Consider the following 15,454-nt stretch of genomic DNA (forward strand, 5'->3'; position numbering starts at 1 on the left):
TTCGTTGTACGAACAAAAGAGTAAAATGATGGACAATATCTGCGGAATTCGCTTGGCCGCCATAAATTAAGTCTATCTCAAGAGAAAAAAAATGAAGAAGGAAAAAAACTATAACCAATGCCGCTGCCGCTGCCGCTCAGCTGTGGAAGAAAAAAGAATAAGAAAGAGGGGGTAGGGGGGGATATTATACGTCCTAAGTGCTCTAATGTCTTTTTTTTATACCTTTCATTGCTGGCCCCCTGTCCTTTATCACAGTCTCCTCCTCTTTCTTTACACGATGCCCATCTTTATATGTAACTCCCCCTTCTCTTCCCCGTGCAAAATGGTCCAGAAAATAAAATAAATAAATCAGAGCACGGTTGGAATGAGCCTGACCCATCCCATTACTCAAATGATGTAGCCCCCAGCAGCGAGACAGCGCCAATCACGCACTCCCATGGCCTCCTCGAGTTCGACGCACCACCAAAGGACCTCTCTGGCCTTTTCGATCTGCCCATTTTCTTCGTGGGCGCGAGCAAGCGCAAACCATGCGTCTGAGTAATCCCAGCCCGTGCCGAGACGAGTAAGTCCCGACAGCAGCGTAAAGGCACGGTCACGAGCAGCCAATCGGTCGACGAGAGGGAGGTGAAAGGCCTTGTACGGCGCGGGGAGCTCGTCCTCGTCGCGAGAATCACTACCAGAGCCCGCAGCCTTGGTTGTCTCCTTTTCGTCGCCTTCGCTAGAGTGGGTTTCGGTAGTGTATACGTCGGAAACGAGTCCCAGCGGGGTGTATGGCAGGGTTTTGAGGGCGCTCGAGGAAGAATCAGATTTGGCAGGACGCACATCATCAAAAACCTCGTGACCATCCAAGGAAGGAATTGCTGGCGTAGGAAGCAGCTTCTCGCTGTAGATGTCAAGTAGGATATTGGACAGTCCAACGATTGCTGCGGGATGATCGGGATAATACGTTAAAGCTGATTCAAAATCAGTTCGAGCCGTATATGGAGTTTCCTTTGCGAGCGCCAGAAGACCCAGCTTTGAGAATCATGTTAGCCAATTGAATCATTTTCAATCACTAGAATAGCACAACTTACCTCGGAATAAATGTCACCCCAGAGTTCATCTATGCTCTTCTTTTCACCCCAAGCCGGACCCCTGGTGGAACCCGATCCGCTGGTCGGCTCTTTCGCCATTTCGCTTTCAAGTGTCTGGACGAGTTTCTGCGCCTCGGCAACTGCTCCCTTGCAGTCCTCCAACATGCCCGCTCGGCGATAGAAACCAGCAATCATGAGCCATACTTTGATTAGAATTGTTGTTCGTTGAGATTTCTCCTTATTTTTGGGGAATTTTATCAGAGGCAGAAGGTGAGGTAGTGTAATGCTAATGTCAGTTGACATATCTGAATCGTCAGTGTACTTGGAATTCGTGGAGAGGTACGAGTTTAGTGACGACAGCGTCCTGCCTCGAGATGAATTTGCCATTCGAGACTGTAGGCGTCTACCAGAGGCTGAGAAGAAGTCGTGATCAGTCAAATCGGAATCTCCAACCACCGTGGCTTGATGTGATAGGCCGCCCGCACTCGATGATCTGCGCCGCTGGCTACCGCTTCTAGTTTTCTTTTTCAAGCTGTTTCTTCTTCCGGACTCGCTCCTCTGCGTCTGGGCCCCCAGACTGCCGCTCCGTGATCGCCCATCTCCGTTCTCCGATGTTACCTGAACGGCCGGGGCGATGCTGGCAGCAGTAGTGTGAGATGTAGCAGGCCTTGCCGACACTGTTGATTTTTCACCCAGAGTTGCGTTGCTTATCTGCCTGGTAGGTGGCCTCGACCGGTCTGCGCGTGACCCAAATATGCTGCCCTTGAACGTACGTGAAGTCTTTGGCGGCTCCGCAAGAGCTGGGGGCTTGAGTGCCTGCTGCTGCACGCCGATGTTGCCGAACAATCGTGAAAACAAAGTCAGCAGCTCAAAGCTGGCATTTACAGCAACGTCTGGCCCTTCCATGAGCTCAACCAAGGCGATTTGTGTCATCTTGACGTCCAAGATGCCCACCTTCTCCTCATCACTCATATCATCAACAAGCCCTCTTGGCGGCGCGGCCTTAGCTTCGGCGTCGTTGAGGTGCTCGCTGCGAAATCCACCGTCTGACTTGCCAAAGACAACGGTTGGGTCTTTGAACTGTTCCAAGGCACCCTCACAAGCCCTCGCCGCCATAACATAATCTTGTCGGGCGCTCAGAAGAAGAGCTAGAAGATGCCACAAGGGGATAAGAGACCTCTCCTGCCAATAAGGTCCATAGAACAGATTATAGTCCTCTTCAAACCCATGTACGGCTATTAATGCTGATCTAACGAGCTCTATAGCTGTAGCCAGCTCCCGCCGCTCGGCTAACAAGAGTCCGAGACTGAAAAAGCTCCGGACGTCCTTTGAACGGCCGAATTCAGGAGCTAGAGACCTGCGAAGGCATCTGATGGCCTTGGACTGTATCTCAGCCCTCGACCCAGCTTCAGTCGTCATCCGCGACCAATGAGCATGTGCAAGACCAATGGCCTGCCAGGCGAGGGCCACAGTTTGAGGAGGCGGAGCATTTGAGTGCACTTCGCTCTCTTCTTTATCCTCCGCAATCGCAGGGGTGCCATTCTCCTGCCCATTTACGTGTGGGAGTTTAGATAGCCAGTCCTCCAGCTCAGCACCCAGATGTCGGGCCTTTTCTGCGGCTTCCTGGTGACCGTAACTGCATAAAATCATGATGCCTTGCGACATGGTCTCGAGAGCAGTTTTGTCATCATCCAAGCTCGGCTCTGGGTGTCCCGTCTTCTCCACTCGAGCCTTGCCCTTTTTAAGAATATCCAGGTAGGAATCGAGCGCCTTGAACGCCAGGTCGAATTCAGCCACCGACAAGTGAACGTTGAATAGAGATCTAAGAATGGCTGTTGAGTGATAGGTCCTTGTTGCGGCACTGTACAAAGTATCAAGCACGGTTCGGCTAAGGAGATCTCGGCCCCCTTGGCCCAAGTCCTGCTCACTCCATCCACGGCCACACAAAATGGACCAATTCATCATGACTTGCTTGACGAATGTTTCAATTTCCGCGCGCTCTTCGTCTGCTCGTGGAAAGGCGGTCTCACCCAGCAAGAGGGCTTGATAGGCTGCTTCTGCCCGCTGGACCTCTACCCTCAACTGACTTCGAGCTGACATATCCTCGACCATCTTCTCAGCCTGCCCTGTTGGATAAGGTAGGTCATTCTCCAAGATTCGGGAAAGCGCCAGATAGTATTCATTCCAGATCCTCCTCCGGGGTACGGAGCCCTTGAATCCGAAACCGCCTGCGACGGGGGCGGACATGATTTTCCAGTATTTTGCCCAAGATCGAAAGCTGGAGATGGAATTGGGGTCGTCCAGGGAGATTTCGCTGTTATGGAGCGCCTCGCTGGTGAGCATACAATGCTCAGTCAGGAACAGCTCCGACCAGTACCGCAACTGTTTACGGATGCCATGGCCACACCAGACTCGATCCAAAGATGGGAGACCCTCCTGTAACGCAGCCAGCGCTGCTAATCTCTGTCCATCTCTCATTAGGATGTTCGCCCTGAGGTAGGCAGCCTTTAATGCACACACGCTGGTCCATTCCGATGCTGTGTTTGCCGGGTCGATATCTGGGTATTGCTCGTTGAGACTTTTGGGCAGTCGTTCCAGCGCCAAAGAATACTCGCCAACCACCCAGTGTAGCCATCCAACACAGACTTGAGCCTGGAATCGTTCCTCGGGGCGAGTTTCGGCCTCAACCACAGCCATAAGCTTCGGAAGTCTGTTGGGCACGTCGAGGTCGGTTGGCTGCGTGCCAGCAGCGGTTACTTTGGAGATGGCGCATTCTGTTTCGGCGGTCAATGTCAGGCCTGTGGCAAGCCAATTTGCGGTTAGCTTCCATGCGAAGACGACGATTGGGGGCTTCGGATCCGTGTAGTTGACATACATTCTCGCGCCGGATCGTGTTTGCGGACCTTGCGAACCAGCTCTGGAACATCTGGCCAGTTGCCCTCGCAGCGGGCATCGTCCAGCAAGTCGGCATAGCGAGCTGCTTTTGTCTGAGATTGATGGCAGCACGTTAGCATCTGGTTGTCAATCGTCAATCGTCGGTTCGGCCGCAGTTGTCTTACAGTCATTTTGCGACCAGCTCAGCTCAGGGGGGGAGCGAAGGATTCCGGCAAAGGTGGCCAGCGGCTGTCCAGCTCCCAGATGCACACGCGCAGCTCGACACGCAGGCAAAAACAGCGCCGCTGACGAGATCGGCTCAAGCTTCGACGGCCAGCCACCTGGACGCAAAAACGAAGGAGTTCGCGATGACGCGAAAAGGGGGGGTGAGGCTCTTGAGAGATGAACAATGTCCAAGGGAGGCTGGGGCATGTGGCAGAGGCAAATCCTACCCTTGACGTAGTGCAGCTCGTGGCTGTACTCGTACACAGACCCGATGGTCAATGACCTGCTGGGATCAACGCACGCTCAGGCAGCGGCAGGCAATTACAGCGCCTAATTGGTAGCGCCTGTAGCGAAGACACTGCACTATCACTGCACTGAATATGCACGGGGCGGGCAGCAATCTCAGTATCAGTACAAAGGATTCCCGCGCGGCCAATCAGCGGCGCCACACGGAACCCCACGTAGCCCGACAAGGTACCTGAACCTTGCCCAGACAGGCAAGGGAAAAAAGAAAAAAAATCGAGTTTGCCATTGCAATTGAAGCAGATACTACAACCATCGGAAGCTCAAGCCGATGCATGTAGACACCAATTGGCGATAATTTCTCGGGCATATCCATATCAAAGGCACTCGGTTTACGTTTCCGTCGACACTACAAGTGTCACTCACCTCTGGTGGGTTGCGAGCTTGTTGACATTGAATCTTCTCCCTTCCGGTGTCACTCAGATTTCTCTCGAGAATTCTGCCATTTCATCTCGTCTCATTATATTCAAACCACCATCTTATCACATCATATCTTTCATTTTCCTACTCCGAAATGTCCTCTTCAGCCTCCACAGACCTCCGGGTCCTCACACGGAAGCTCACTTCCATCCCGCCGGCGCAACTCCCTCACTCCCTCCCTGCTCTCATCCGCCATGTCCTTCGATGCCGCGATGCGCTATCCGCCCCTCAGGACCCAAAGCTCAAAGGCGATGCGTCTCAGACTTCTATGCTTGTGCACAAGCTCAAGACCAGCATCACCACTCACCTGAACGGTCGGAGTCGCGAGGGCAGATTCGCTGCCATTGGCTTAATCAAGGCGGCCGTCGATGTTGGAGGCTGGGAAACTCTCCGCGGCTCTGAGGCTTGGGTGCGCGGGCTGCTCTCAATTGTACAGGTACGGACTCATCTATTTCGCATATCGATATGTCATGACGGATTTCAAAAGGCTAATACATATTTCAGAAAGGCGACCCTGCAGCGTCTAAAGAGCTAGCAGTCGTGACTCTCACCAAGATTTTCATGTTGGTTCATCCTTACCAAACCCTCGTGCGGGAAGTTGCTACACCTTTCCTCCCGGCTTTTGGAACGGCTTGCCTGCAGCTCATCAAGACAAAATCTGAATCTACGCCCTTGAATTTGATTGAAACTATATGCAGCTCATTTTCAACTCTCATCCCCCTTTATCCACCTACCTTTCGCCCTTTCAGCGCCCAGGTCCGAACCGCAGTCGGAGTCTACCTTGCGCCGACTTGTTCAGATGACATCTCTGTCCCGGAGGGCCTGCAGCGAGCTGCTAGGCGTCTAGTGACCTCTCTTCACTTCGTTGCAGCCAAGTCGGGAGGCAGTGATGAATGGGCGAAGCTTGTCGACGGAATCCTCCAAGAATTTCACCTCACTGCTGACCAAGTCCTTCGAGCCGTCGATGAGTCTTGGGAGGCGACTAGTGGCCGTGCGCAATCCAAAGTCGATGTCGATGGAGAGCCAAAAGGCCAAGGCAGCTCTAGCGAGCATTTACCTCCCTGGTCCGGCCTCGAGGCTGGCGCTGACCGGTTAATTGGGCTCTTCCAGTTCTTGGCCGATTTGCTAAGCTATCCTACCAAAGCTGCAGTTGCCATTCCAATCAGCGGATTGGTCGACACCATATCGAGAATTTGCCTGGTCGCTCGGCTCTCAAAGTCCCAGACCTGGGAGCAAGCTGTCGAGACCAACCCAGCCATTGGCAGAGAAGAAAAGGAGGAGCTATGGAGCCTGATGCCTGATATTCACGTTGCAGCAATGAAGCTCGTTGTTGCTCTGTTTCAAAGACTGCAAAGACACATGCTGCCCTTGGTCCCTGAAATCTTGGATCACCTAATTCGCGTCTTCAAGTCTGGCATTGGTATCCCATCCGTCCGGATCGCAGGATATACCACTTTGAACACCATACTGCAGCTTGCTGGGCCGACGTTATCTAAACCTGCTGTAGACATGTTGGACCCTCTTGTTGGAGCATGCTGTCGCGACCTACAGCAAGACGCCGGGTTTTTGAAACCTGCAGAGAAACCCGCCGCCACTACCGGGAAAGGCACAAAGAACGGCGCCGTCGCAGTCAACACCGATCTCTTCCTCCAGCCCCAAGCAGCAGCCGCCGCTACGGAAGCACCCACGTTGGAAGCCGACCATAGAAACACCGCCAACGAGCTCCTCACAGCCATCATAGCCCAGCTCCCGCAGTCTCATCTCAAGCCCGCCCTCCGCGGCCACCTCGACAAAACGGCCATCCTGACACGCAACCGCGACGCCATGCTCGCCAGCGTCCTCAACCCCTATAGGGACCAGCACGGCAGGATGTATCCTAGCATTCTGCCTCATTTGTCACAGCTCTTCCCGCACGACCAAGGCCTGGAGATTCTTCGCAGCAACCTCCGCACTAGTGCCGTTGCAGGCAGCGGAAGCGAAATGTTTGCCTCGCTAAGCGAAGTTGCTGAGCTGCAGCAAATTGATGAGGAGAATGAAGAAGAAGCAGGAGAAGAAGAAGAGCAGCACGATGAAGAAATGCAAGATAAAAATGCCGAAAAACAATCTCCGGAAAAAGCCGCCGCATCGCTGTCAGACACCAAAGCCGATCTACCGATCCAGAGCACCGCCTCAACCACTGCACCCAACCCCTTCGAACCTCGGGCTTCAAACACTGAAAGGGCAGTTTCTCCGCCTAAGAGAAAGCACGAGGGGCCTGATGTCCCCCTTAATCCTAAGCGACAAGAGCTTGAAAAAAAAGAACCTGCTGCTGCCCTGGCTACATTGCCACAAGGGGGTGAGGAAGATTCAGATAGCGATAGCGATGGAAGCGTGCACCTGAACATGGAGCTGGAAGAGGACGAAGAGGACGAGGATGAAGATGAGTAATTTTGACAACACGGTGGCAGTTATGAGAAGGTTATAAGGGAAAAGAAGGGGGGAAGAAATAAGGTAGAGAAACGTGGCATGAGCCTGTATGGGGTATATTTGCATAGAATATAAGACGTAGTCTACCTCATGACCACCCTGCTAATTAAAAACGAAGAATATGATAAACACCCTCGAGAAATGCAAAGAAAGAAATAGAAGAAAGATGCAGAGAAAAAAAAAAAAAAAGTCCAGCATAGTGAAATAAGACATGAGGCAGAAGTTATAAGGCAGCCAAAAGATTGCCAGATCATGACAGAAAACCAAGATGAAAAGAGAGAGATGATGATGATGATGATAAACCTTGACACCTTGTTCTTTTCCAACGCCATTGTTTGTTCGAGAAATTCAAGCCGATATATCTTGGCATATAGAAAAACTTCCCCAAGAATTTAAACTCGGGGATAGGAAGATGAACGTGATGCAAGAGAATCAAACCAAGCCATATGAGAACAAAGAAAAGGCCCTTTTCCACAGAGGCTATTTAGGGGGCGTCTCAGTCGCGTAGCCAAGCTCGGCGCTTCTCTTCCTTCCTCGCTCGACGTTTCTCCTTAAAGGCCTTGAGCTCGTTCTTGGTTGGCTTCTTGTTTGACCGCTCGGCTTTTAAGCTGCGACCACCATGAGCATTTGCCGCGGCATCGACGTCAAAGTATGCGTTCATCTGACGTCTAGACTTTGCTTCGTCGGAATGCCGCTCGGGGCCTGCCTCGCCAGACTGAAAGTTGCCGGTGAAGCGGTTAAAAGAAACTGTAGCGGCATATATGGCAGCAGGATCGCTGGCCAAGGCAGCAGACGCATTCTCATCCTCTTCATCATTCTTGGCGTACCATGCATTTGGATCATAATCACCATGAATGGCAGGGTTGTAGCCTCCAGCAACGGGCTTCTCGTGAGAAGGCGGCTGGGGCTCTCCCCCTTGCGAGGTTGTGCCGCCGGGAGCAGCGCCAGTAGCATCAGGGACTCGAGGATTTTCCCATTGGGACTTGCCTGTGAAACGATTGTAGAAGAACCAAGCCTGGTTATTCGCATCCCACTGGCAATCCCATCCGTCATCCTCTGACTGCTGCGGCACCGGCTCATCTGGCAAGGGTGGACCGCCGGGAACGGCTTCATTGGGCAGCGGCGGCGCCTCTCCATTAGCAGTAGCATCAGCATCAGGGGATGGTGATTCTTCTGGCGACTTATCGGCTCCGTCGGCCTTCTTTTCTGCGTCAGACTCATCTTCCCCGGTCACCTCCCCAGCCTCGACATCGGAGTCATCGACGTGTTCATCCCTTGCGGTTTCTTCAACATGGCCGACAACTGCAGCTGACGACTCGGCCTCTTGCTCATGTGTAGTCGTGGCGGCGTTTCTTGGCGACGACATGTTGGATCAAAAACAGCGCACCCAGGCCGTCGTCTTTGCGTTATCTTGCTCTTGTTCTTGTTCTTGATGTACCTGTAATCATCTGCAACCGTGAGTATCCTGAAAACGCCATGATCAACATGATACTTATGCACCTAGAGCTTAGCAGGCGGGGACGAATATGTAGTTTTGGAGCAAAGGCACAATTGCTATAGGCTCGCTTTTTATTGTTCCGCCTTTTCGCGTCGCACGAGCAACAAGTAAGTACCTGAATAGTATTTGTCGCGCGCCTTTTTTCTCGCAACTATTGTGATGCAGCCTCAGCACCACTGCTACCTTGGATACTGGTAGTAAATGCTTCAATGTTGTAGGGATGAAGTAGCTTGTATGTGTGTGTTTATGCAAGGAGCAGGGTGACAAAGTGGGCAGTTAGATGTGGATGTGGATGGGGCAGTTCAGCCTTGGGGAATATCAATAATCCGGGATTGGATGGATGTGATTTCGTTCGGGACGGCGGCAAGACGGAACGTTAATTCATGGTTAGTGTCTTATTCTCTGCTCTAGAGCTTCGCAACGAGCAGAAATAGACATTGATTAGTAGCAGTAGCTGCTGATGCCAAGCGCCGAAAAAATTGAAAGCAATTTGACCAAGATGCTGCTATTTTAGCGCTGCTCTTGACAGCTCGCCAGCTCAGGCTAGTCCTCAAGCCTCTCAAGATGCGACGCTCAACTTCATCCAAGTCACACTGGGGCTGCGGAATACGAGCCCATGCGACGACCCAACGGTGATCAGTTCACCTGCATCTCGTAAGTTGAAGAGCCCACATTACCGCTGCATTCATACGCCAAATAGGCATGGACGGTAGATCCTGGCCATTGTTTCTTTTCTCCCTTTTCCCGGTTTTCTCACTTTCTTTTTCTTTTCGCTTTGGCGTTGGAACAAGATGACTTGATGCTCTCCTTTTCACATGCCAACAAGGTAGAGCTCTTGGACACATTGAGCTGCATTTTCACATTCTCTTACCCTTTTTTTCTGCCATTTGGAGTCTCTCTTCTCTTCTTTTTCCCCTTCCTATCAGTAAGCCGTACTCTTCCAACCGCTCATCAGTATGCATTGGCCGCTGCTCTCTCCCGTCTCACTACTCGTAATATCCATCCTCGTGCCAACATGCATCGCCACCGCCAGCCAAAGCGAGAAAATTAGCCCCCAGCCTTTGCCAAACGGTGACTCCGCCTGTGACTGCTTCCTCTCCAATGGCACGCAGCCCAGCTACTTCTCCAATCACATGTTCTTCGACTTTCGGAATCTGACCAAGGACGCCGGCGTCCCAGCACTCATCACCAACGAGACGCTGGCAACAATCGCCCGTCCGACGAGCGAGTACTTTTCCAGCGATGAATGGACGAGTGTATGGCAGCTTCAAGGATGGAGTAATAGCGAGGGCAAGGGCAAGAGCCTGTCTGGCGCGGCAACGGTCCTAATGGTCAACTCTCCAAGCAACGTGTACATCCAAAAGAACGGCGACGACAATGCCGCATCAGACACGTACATGGCACTAAGAACTCAGCGTCTTCCCAAATTCCAGACCGCAGCAGCCTTCCAGACAAAGACGTCGGACTATCAGTTCGTGTCTCTGCGCATGCTGGCCCGAACAACTGGCGGTCCAGGAGCCGTAACCGCCATGTTCACGTATCGAGATGCCACGTCGACATCTAGCGTGCAAGAAGCAGACTTTGAAGTCCTGACTCGCGGTCCGCGGGAAAGAGTCCAGCTCACCAACCAGCCCTCCTTCAACAGCAATGGCCAGGTGAATCCAGATGCCACGCGCAACGTCACGCTGCCGGACAGCATGATCTGGAGCCAATGGGCTGTTTACCGGCTCGACTGGACTTCACAGAGCAGCGTCTGGTATGTAAACGGTCAGCAGCTTGCCAACGTCACATTCCAGGTCCCGCAGGAAGCTTCGGGAATCAACTTCAATGCATGGAGCGACGGCGGAAGCTGGAGCGGAAACATGAGCGTGTATGACCAGGCCGGCCTGCAGATCCAGTGGATCGAGATGATATACAACACCTCCGCCCAGACGCCAGCAAGGAGGGATCCCAGTCGCCTCTGGAGCCGCGACACGGGCCCCCAGGGAGAACTGCTCCGGCGGCGAGACTTGTCGTCCCGCACAAGCAGTGACAGCTGCAAGGTCGTATGCAGCATCGACGAGGTCGCGGAAGCGGGAGTCGCCACTATGCTGTGGAATAGCACAGCCACGCGGATAGTCGGTGCTGACACCGCAAGTGGCCTGGCATGGGCGTGGGTCCTATTTGTTGGGAGTCTTGTCTGGCTCGTGGCGGTTTGATGGATCAAAAGGACTTTTGAACCTCGCTTAGGCACCCGTCATTATGGACCAGAGCCAGGCTGTGTCTGGACGTGCCTGGACGCTTGCCTGCTCTTGAGAACCACGGGGTGTCAGTACATCCATGCAAGTATATACTGCCTCGGTTCTTAATGCTGGCTGTTGGAGCAGCCCTTGTATGGCTTGTTTGTTGGATGAAAGCGTGGGATTTACGATTTTTCATGACTTACGTTAACGATTTAACGCTTTTAGACTATCATCTTCATACATATACACTCTGCTTATAACAGCCTCTGTAGCCGTAACACGATACACTATCTAGTACTAGTAGACGCTGGATGTGGTTTCAGGTTCAAGCCGTTGCCGTCCTATTTGTTGTCTCTCCCTTCAAAGCTGCCACTATTCGCCAATCGGCTAATAGTGCAAACTCTCAGACGAGATCACTAATACGCATACACAAAGTGGCTCGTCAATGATGCGAGACATCCGAGTTTAATGCATTTTGTGCCGCCTCCGACAAGCTTGTTCTGCGTTTCCTCATGTTAGACAACCTCCCCTGAATCCTCACCTGTACGGAGAGCAACATCCACTCCCCTGTCTTCCGTAGAATAACGGGTAATTGTCCTGTTGATCTCTCACTACAGGGATTCAGCGCCTGCCATCCTATCCCGACCCTCATCTCATTACAAGGAATACCGTGGAGGCACGGGGTAATATTACGGATCAGACCCGACACAACACCTGGCCCCTGGCAACCCAGATCTGACTATCCCCATACACGGACGCCTTCTCTCTCCTCACTTATGGTCCGACGGAGATGCATAAACTCGATATATACATATAGAGATATGTACTTGTATTCCACGCCGGCTTCTAATAGTAGTTGCGGTCTTCACTGGTCGCAGCACTAAGCCATGCCAGACCCACATACCAAGTGAGAAAAACGTGGAAATACAACTGGAACTAAATCTCATGACACATAACCACATATAGTAGACCAGAGTCCAAAGTAAGCTTACATGCGCTGTATTCGTTTGAAATCATGTTATCCGACCTCATGGGCCCCTGCTTTGCTCTAGCGGAAACTTCCAGTCTCCTTTTTTCGTTGATTTTTTTTTGTATCTCTTTTCCATAGCCGCCAGTAACATCCCATGAACGATTAAAAAAAAGATAACTTTTCATTACCATAATCCATAGCCACCTTTTTTTTTCATCCTTGTGTTAAAAATGCTGAGTAACACCAATCCAGTGGTACAATGGGTATATCCACCAAGTCGTCCTCCTCGGACCGGGCTAAAAAGAAGTGCCCAAAGACATGGCCCATGCCACCAAAGTGATGCTTCTTTACTTCGTACATCGAGGGGCTAAAAACGTATAAAAAAATATTCGGGGCCATGGCTCGAATCATATGATATGCGAGGCATAACCCTTCGGTAATCGTGATATATTCCTTGTCTTGAATGGCTTTTGGATTAGTGCTAGTAGTATAGTTGTGTTTTGTGTTTTGTGTTTTGTTGCTACCCAAGGTCCTGAGCCTTGGCGTAACTGGGGTCGTTGAAACGGGCGGAGTTTAAACAATTGTACGAAACATCTCAATTCTTGTTCTCCACAACCCTGTCTTACACGGGGCCAGGCTCTGGGACCCAGGACCAACCAGGTAAAAGGGGGGGACCGCAAAGCAGTATCTTGTGTTTTGACGTGTTTTGCATACCGAGAGGTTGGACGAGCGTGTTATGCCAACCCTGCCCAAGAGGTCCGATGATTGGCCATCCGTTTCAGGACACCGCGAGTCCATCCCCCAAGCTTAGTATTAGGATAGAGAACCATCCCATGCTAATGCAGTCTCAAGAGCTAATGCTGAAGGAGAAGATGCATTTCGACTCCGAGGAAGTGCAAATCCGCCCCAGGAAGGACCAGAAGACCTCCGTCGCATCGATAGGCAATGCTAGCATCGTTAGGCTATCCGCGGAGGCCGTGTTGTAGCCTGGGTCAGTCACCTCATGTGTGTCTGGTCGAATTGAAATGGCTGATTTGGGAAAGCCATGCTAGCGCTGAGGCCGAAGGGATCCCAGTCGGGTTGCTGATCCAACAGCTGTGTCATTGTGGGATACTGAGAAGCCGCCGTCACTTGATGTCCTGGCCCGGTAGAAGCTGGTGAAAGAAGCATCGGTTGCTGTTCGCCGTTAAAGCCCCCGGGATATGGGCCGGGGCCACTGGGCGTCTCAATCTCTGAATCCTCGACCATGTCGGCTTCATACTCTTGCTCTATACACAGTAGCGCATTAGCAATCACCACAAACATTCTACAAGAAGACTGGTCTATCTTACCAAGCTGCTCAATGTGATTCTGGAATGAGGGTGTCGGATAAAACGACGCACCAGAGCCCATAGCCCCGCGCGCCCCGGTTTGCATCATTGGCTGCCTTGCCGAGGGCGTTGTGATAGAAATGGGAGTCATCTGCTGACGGGATAGCCCAGAGATGGATCCTCGCATGGACATGGTATCCGAGGCCGCAGGAGAAAAGGCCGAGCTGTTAGTATTGGGGGAGTTGGCATGAGAAGGAGGTGCTGGTCGATTCTTTGGAGATGGCGCAGTCTTGTGAGGCTGTAGAGGTGGCGGAAGAGCGGTGCCAGGCTCGGTCTTGGGAGCAATGCTAGATTTGCGTGCATGGTGCCGATGCATCATGGTGCGTTGAAGGGGAGGCGGCTGCACCAAGTTCTGTGGCATATGAGTAGGCGCCAAGTTGGGACTGCCAGTTTTGGCTTGGAGCTCAGCTTGGACATCGATGCCTTGAATGGTGGACAGCGTCAGTTGCGAGTTCGAAGGTCATACGTGGTATAGCAACCTACCCTTCTCAAGAAGGATACGCTCAAGTAGCGAATTCTTATAGCGGAGCATTAGACATTCCTCGGCGGCATTACGATGCGCAGCCTGTAGATTGTGCAGGTTGGACTCATGGACGCGAATCGTTTCCTCGAGTTGCTTTATGTACTCGGTGCGACGTTCGCGAAAGGCGGCCTGGGCTTGTCTATTGCGTTGTTTGCGTTCTTCAGACGTCGCATAGATCTGGAGAGAGAAGCACGTGTTAACATGAGCGCAGTGGTAGCCATGCCATGATGTTGCCTTGAGGGGGTTGAAGCGAGTTACCCGAAAGGGTAGCGGAACGCCATGACCACCCATGCGGCCGTCTTATAAGACAAGCCGCCATTGAAGTTGTCATCGGTATATACATGTATACTGATGCGAGGTGGCAGTTGACATCCTATCAGATAGCACTATAGCTGTGATAGGGAATGGGTGTTGTTGGCCTGGAAGGGGAGGGCGTAGTGTGTAGAGTAGGATGAGTGAGGGGTAGTATTGGTCAAGGCACGAGACAGACTAGCAGCACTACTGCATCGTCGTCTAGCATAAAAAAAAAGTCACGATAATGGGAAAGAAGATGTAAGAAAGTGAGGCAAGGAGAGTAGAGGTACTGACGGGCTTGCGGCCACCCTTTCTCTTGGGTTGCTGGCCATCCTGAGAGACGTTGATGATTGTGCTGCCACTGCCGGCAGTCATGGAAGGGATTTGCTCCCTCTCCGGAGTGGAACCAGTCGACTCTTCGCTCTCATCCCGGTGAGGGTTCGGCGGCTTGTTGTCGATGGACATCTTGTCGGCCATGCCTTGGGTGACGGCGCGGGGGCCCTTCGAGACGACAGCCGCGCTGCGGCAAGCGCCCCAGTGATTTCAAGAAGACAAACCAGCGTCCCGGTGACGTCGTCGGGGGTGGGACGCCCGGTATCAGCAAGAGCGGCGGCGGTTATCAGAGGGAATGGCCAGCCGACAAAAGGACGTCTCTGGTTCGCCAAAGGAAAGCTGTTATCAACGAGTTTAGGCAGCGGGCGAATGCAATTGCAGGGTCTCTGGGCGCAAAAAGTCGACCAGAGAGATAGGCGTTCGGCAGCGCGTCTGTGGCGCCTATGAGCGGCCGAGGATGTGCCTGGCGGGCAGAAACGTAAGAAAAATAGGCAGCGAGAGATAAGGAAGCGTCGCCCGAGCTTCCAGAAAGATAATTTGCAGGCTCCAAGAGGGTCGTCGAAGATACAGAACCTCGAAAAGCTGGTGGGAAAAGGCGCCGCGACTTCTTTTATGTAATGGGAATTGCGAAGAGGGGAGCCAGCAGCGATCTGGCGGCGACATTTGCGCTGGAGCTGGCCCCCCGTCCTTTATGGGCATTTTCTACCAGCCCAGCCCAGCCCGCCCAGCCCAGAACCAGACAGGAACTAGCCACAGCGAACGGGGTACAGCGTTTAGGCTTCGCAGCGACACTTGGAGGCTTGCTGGCGACTGACTGGTGACTGCAGGGTCGGCCGACGACCCAGCGCAAGGTGGAGCGATGAGCGAGCTCGGCGCTGGCGTG

At 52.5% G+C, this 15,454-nt stretch overlaps 5 protein-coding genes across 5 annotated transcripts; 2 read left to right on the plus strand and 3 right to left on the minus strand.

Moving 5' to 3' along the window:
* Positions 1-387: 387 nt before the first annotated feature.
* Positions 388-4,953, minus strand: TRIVIDRAFT_196425 (putative filamentation protein Rhf1; the record flags this gene model as incomplete). The annotated part of the gene is made up of 4 exons (XM_014094323.1): positions 388-1,014; positions 1,074-3,871; positions 3,949-4,060; positions 4,951-4,953. The coding sequence occupies 4 exons, from the start codon at positions 4,951-4,953 to the stop codon at positions 388-390; spliced, it is 3,540 nt and encodes a 1,179-aa protein (XP_013949798.1).
* A 36-nt stretch (positions 4,954-4,989) lies between these two features.
* TRIVIDRAFT_11461 (uncharacterized protein) lies at positions 4,990-7,322 on the plus strand (the record flags this gene model as incomplete). Its single annotated transcript, XM_014093939.2, has 2 exons — positions 4,990-5,331; positions 5,400-7,322. The coding sequence occupies 2 exons, from the start codon at positions 4,990-4,992 to the stop codon at positions 7,320-7,322; spliced, it is 2,265 nt and encodes a 754-aa protein (XP_013949414.1).
* Positions 7,323-7,857: 535 nt separating this feature from the next.
* On the minus strand, positions 7,858-8,727 carry TRIVIDRAFT_38951 (uncharacterized protein; the record flags this gene model as incomplete). The annotated part of the gene is made up of 1 exon (XM_014094324.1): positions 7,858-8,727. One exon carries the CDS (start codon positions 8,725-8,727, stop codon positions 7,858-7,860), a length of 870 nt encoding a protein of 289 aa, XP_013949799.1.
* A 748-nt stretch (positions 8,728-9,475) lies between these two features.
* On the plus strand, positions 9,476-11,376 carry TRIVIDRAFT_196428 (glycoside hydrolase family 16 protein; the record flags this gene model as incomplete). Its single annotated transcript, XM_014094325.1, has 3 exons — positions 9,476-9,513; positions 9,911-10,980; positions 11,345-11,376. The coding sequence occupies 3 exons, from the start codon at positions 9,476-9,478 to the stop codon at positions 11,374-11,376; spliced, it is 1,140 nt and encodes a 379-aa protein (XP_013949800.1).
* A 1,671-nt stretch (positions 11,377-13,047) lies between these two features.
* TRIVIDRAFT_56326 (uncharacterized protein) lies at positions 13,048-14,703 on the minus strand (the record flags this gene model as incomplete). Its single annotated transcript, XM_014094326.1, has 3 exons — positions 13,048-13,844; positions 13,905-14,121; positions 14,533-14,703. 3 exons carry the CDS (start codon positions 14,701-14,703, stop codon positions 13,048-13,050), a joined length of 1,185 nt encoding a protein of 394 aa, XP_013949801.1.
* Between the last annotated feature and the right edge of the window lie 751 nt (positions 14,704-15,454).

This window comes from Trichoderma virens, assembly GCF_000170995.1.
Source record: "Trichoderma virens Gv29-8 chromosome Unknown TRIVIscaffold_92, whole genome shotgun sequence".
NCBI classification, from domain to species: Eukaryota; Fungi; Ascomycota; class Sordariomycetes; order Hypocreales; family Hypocreaceae; genus Trichoderma; species Trichoderma virens.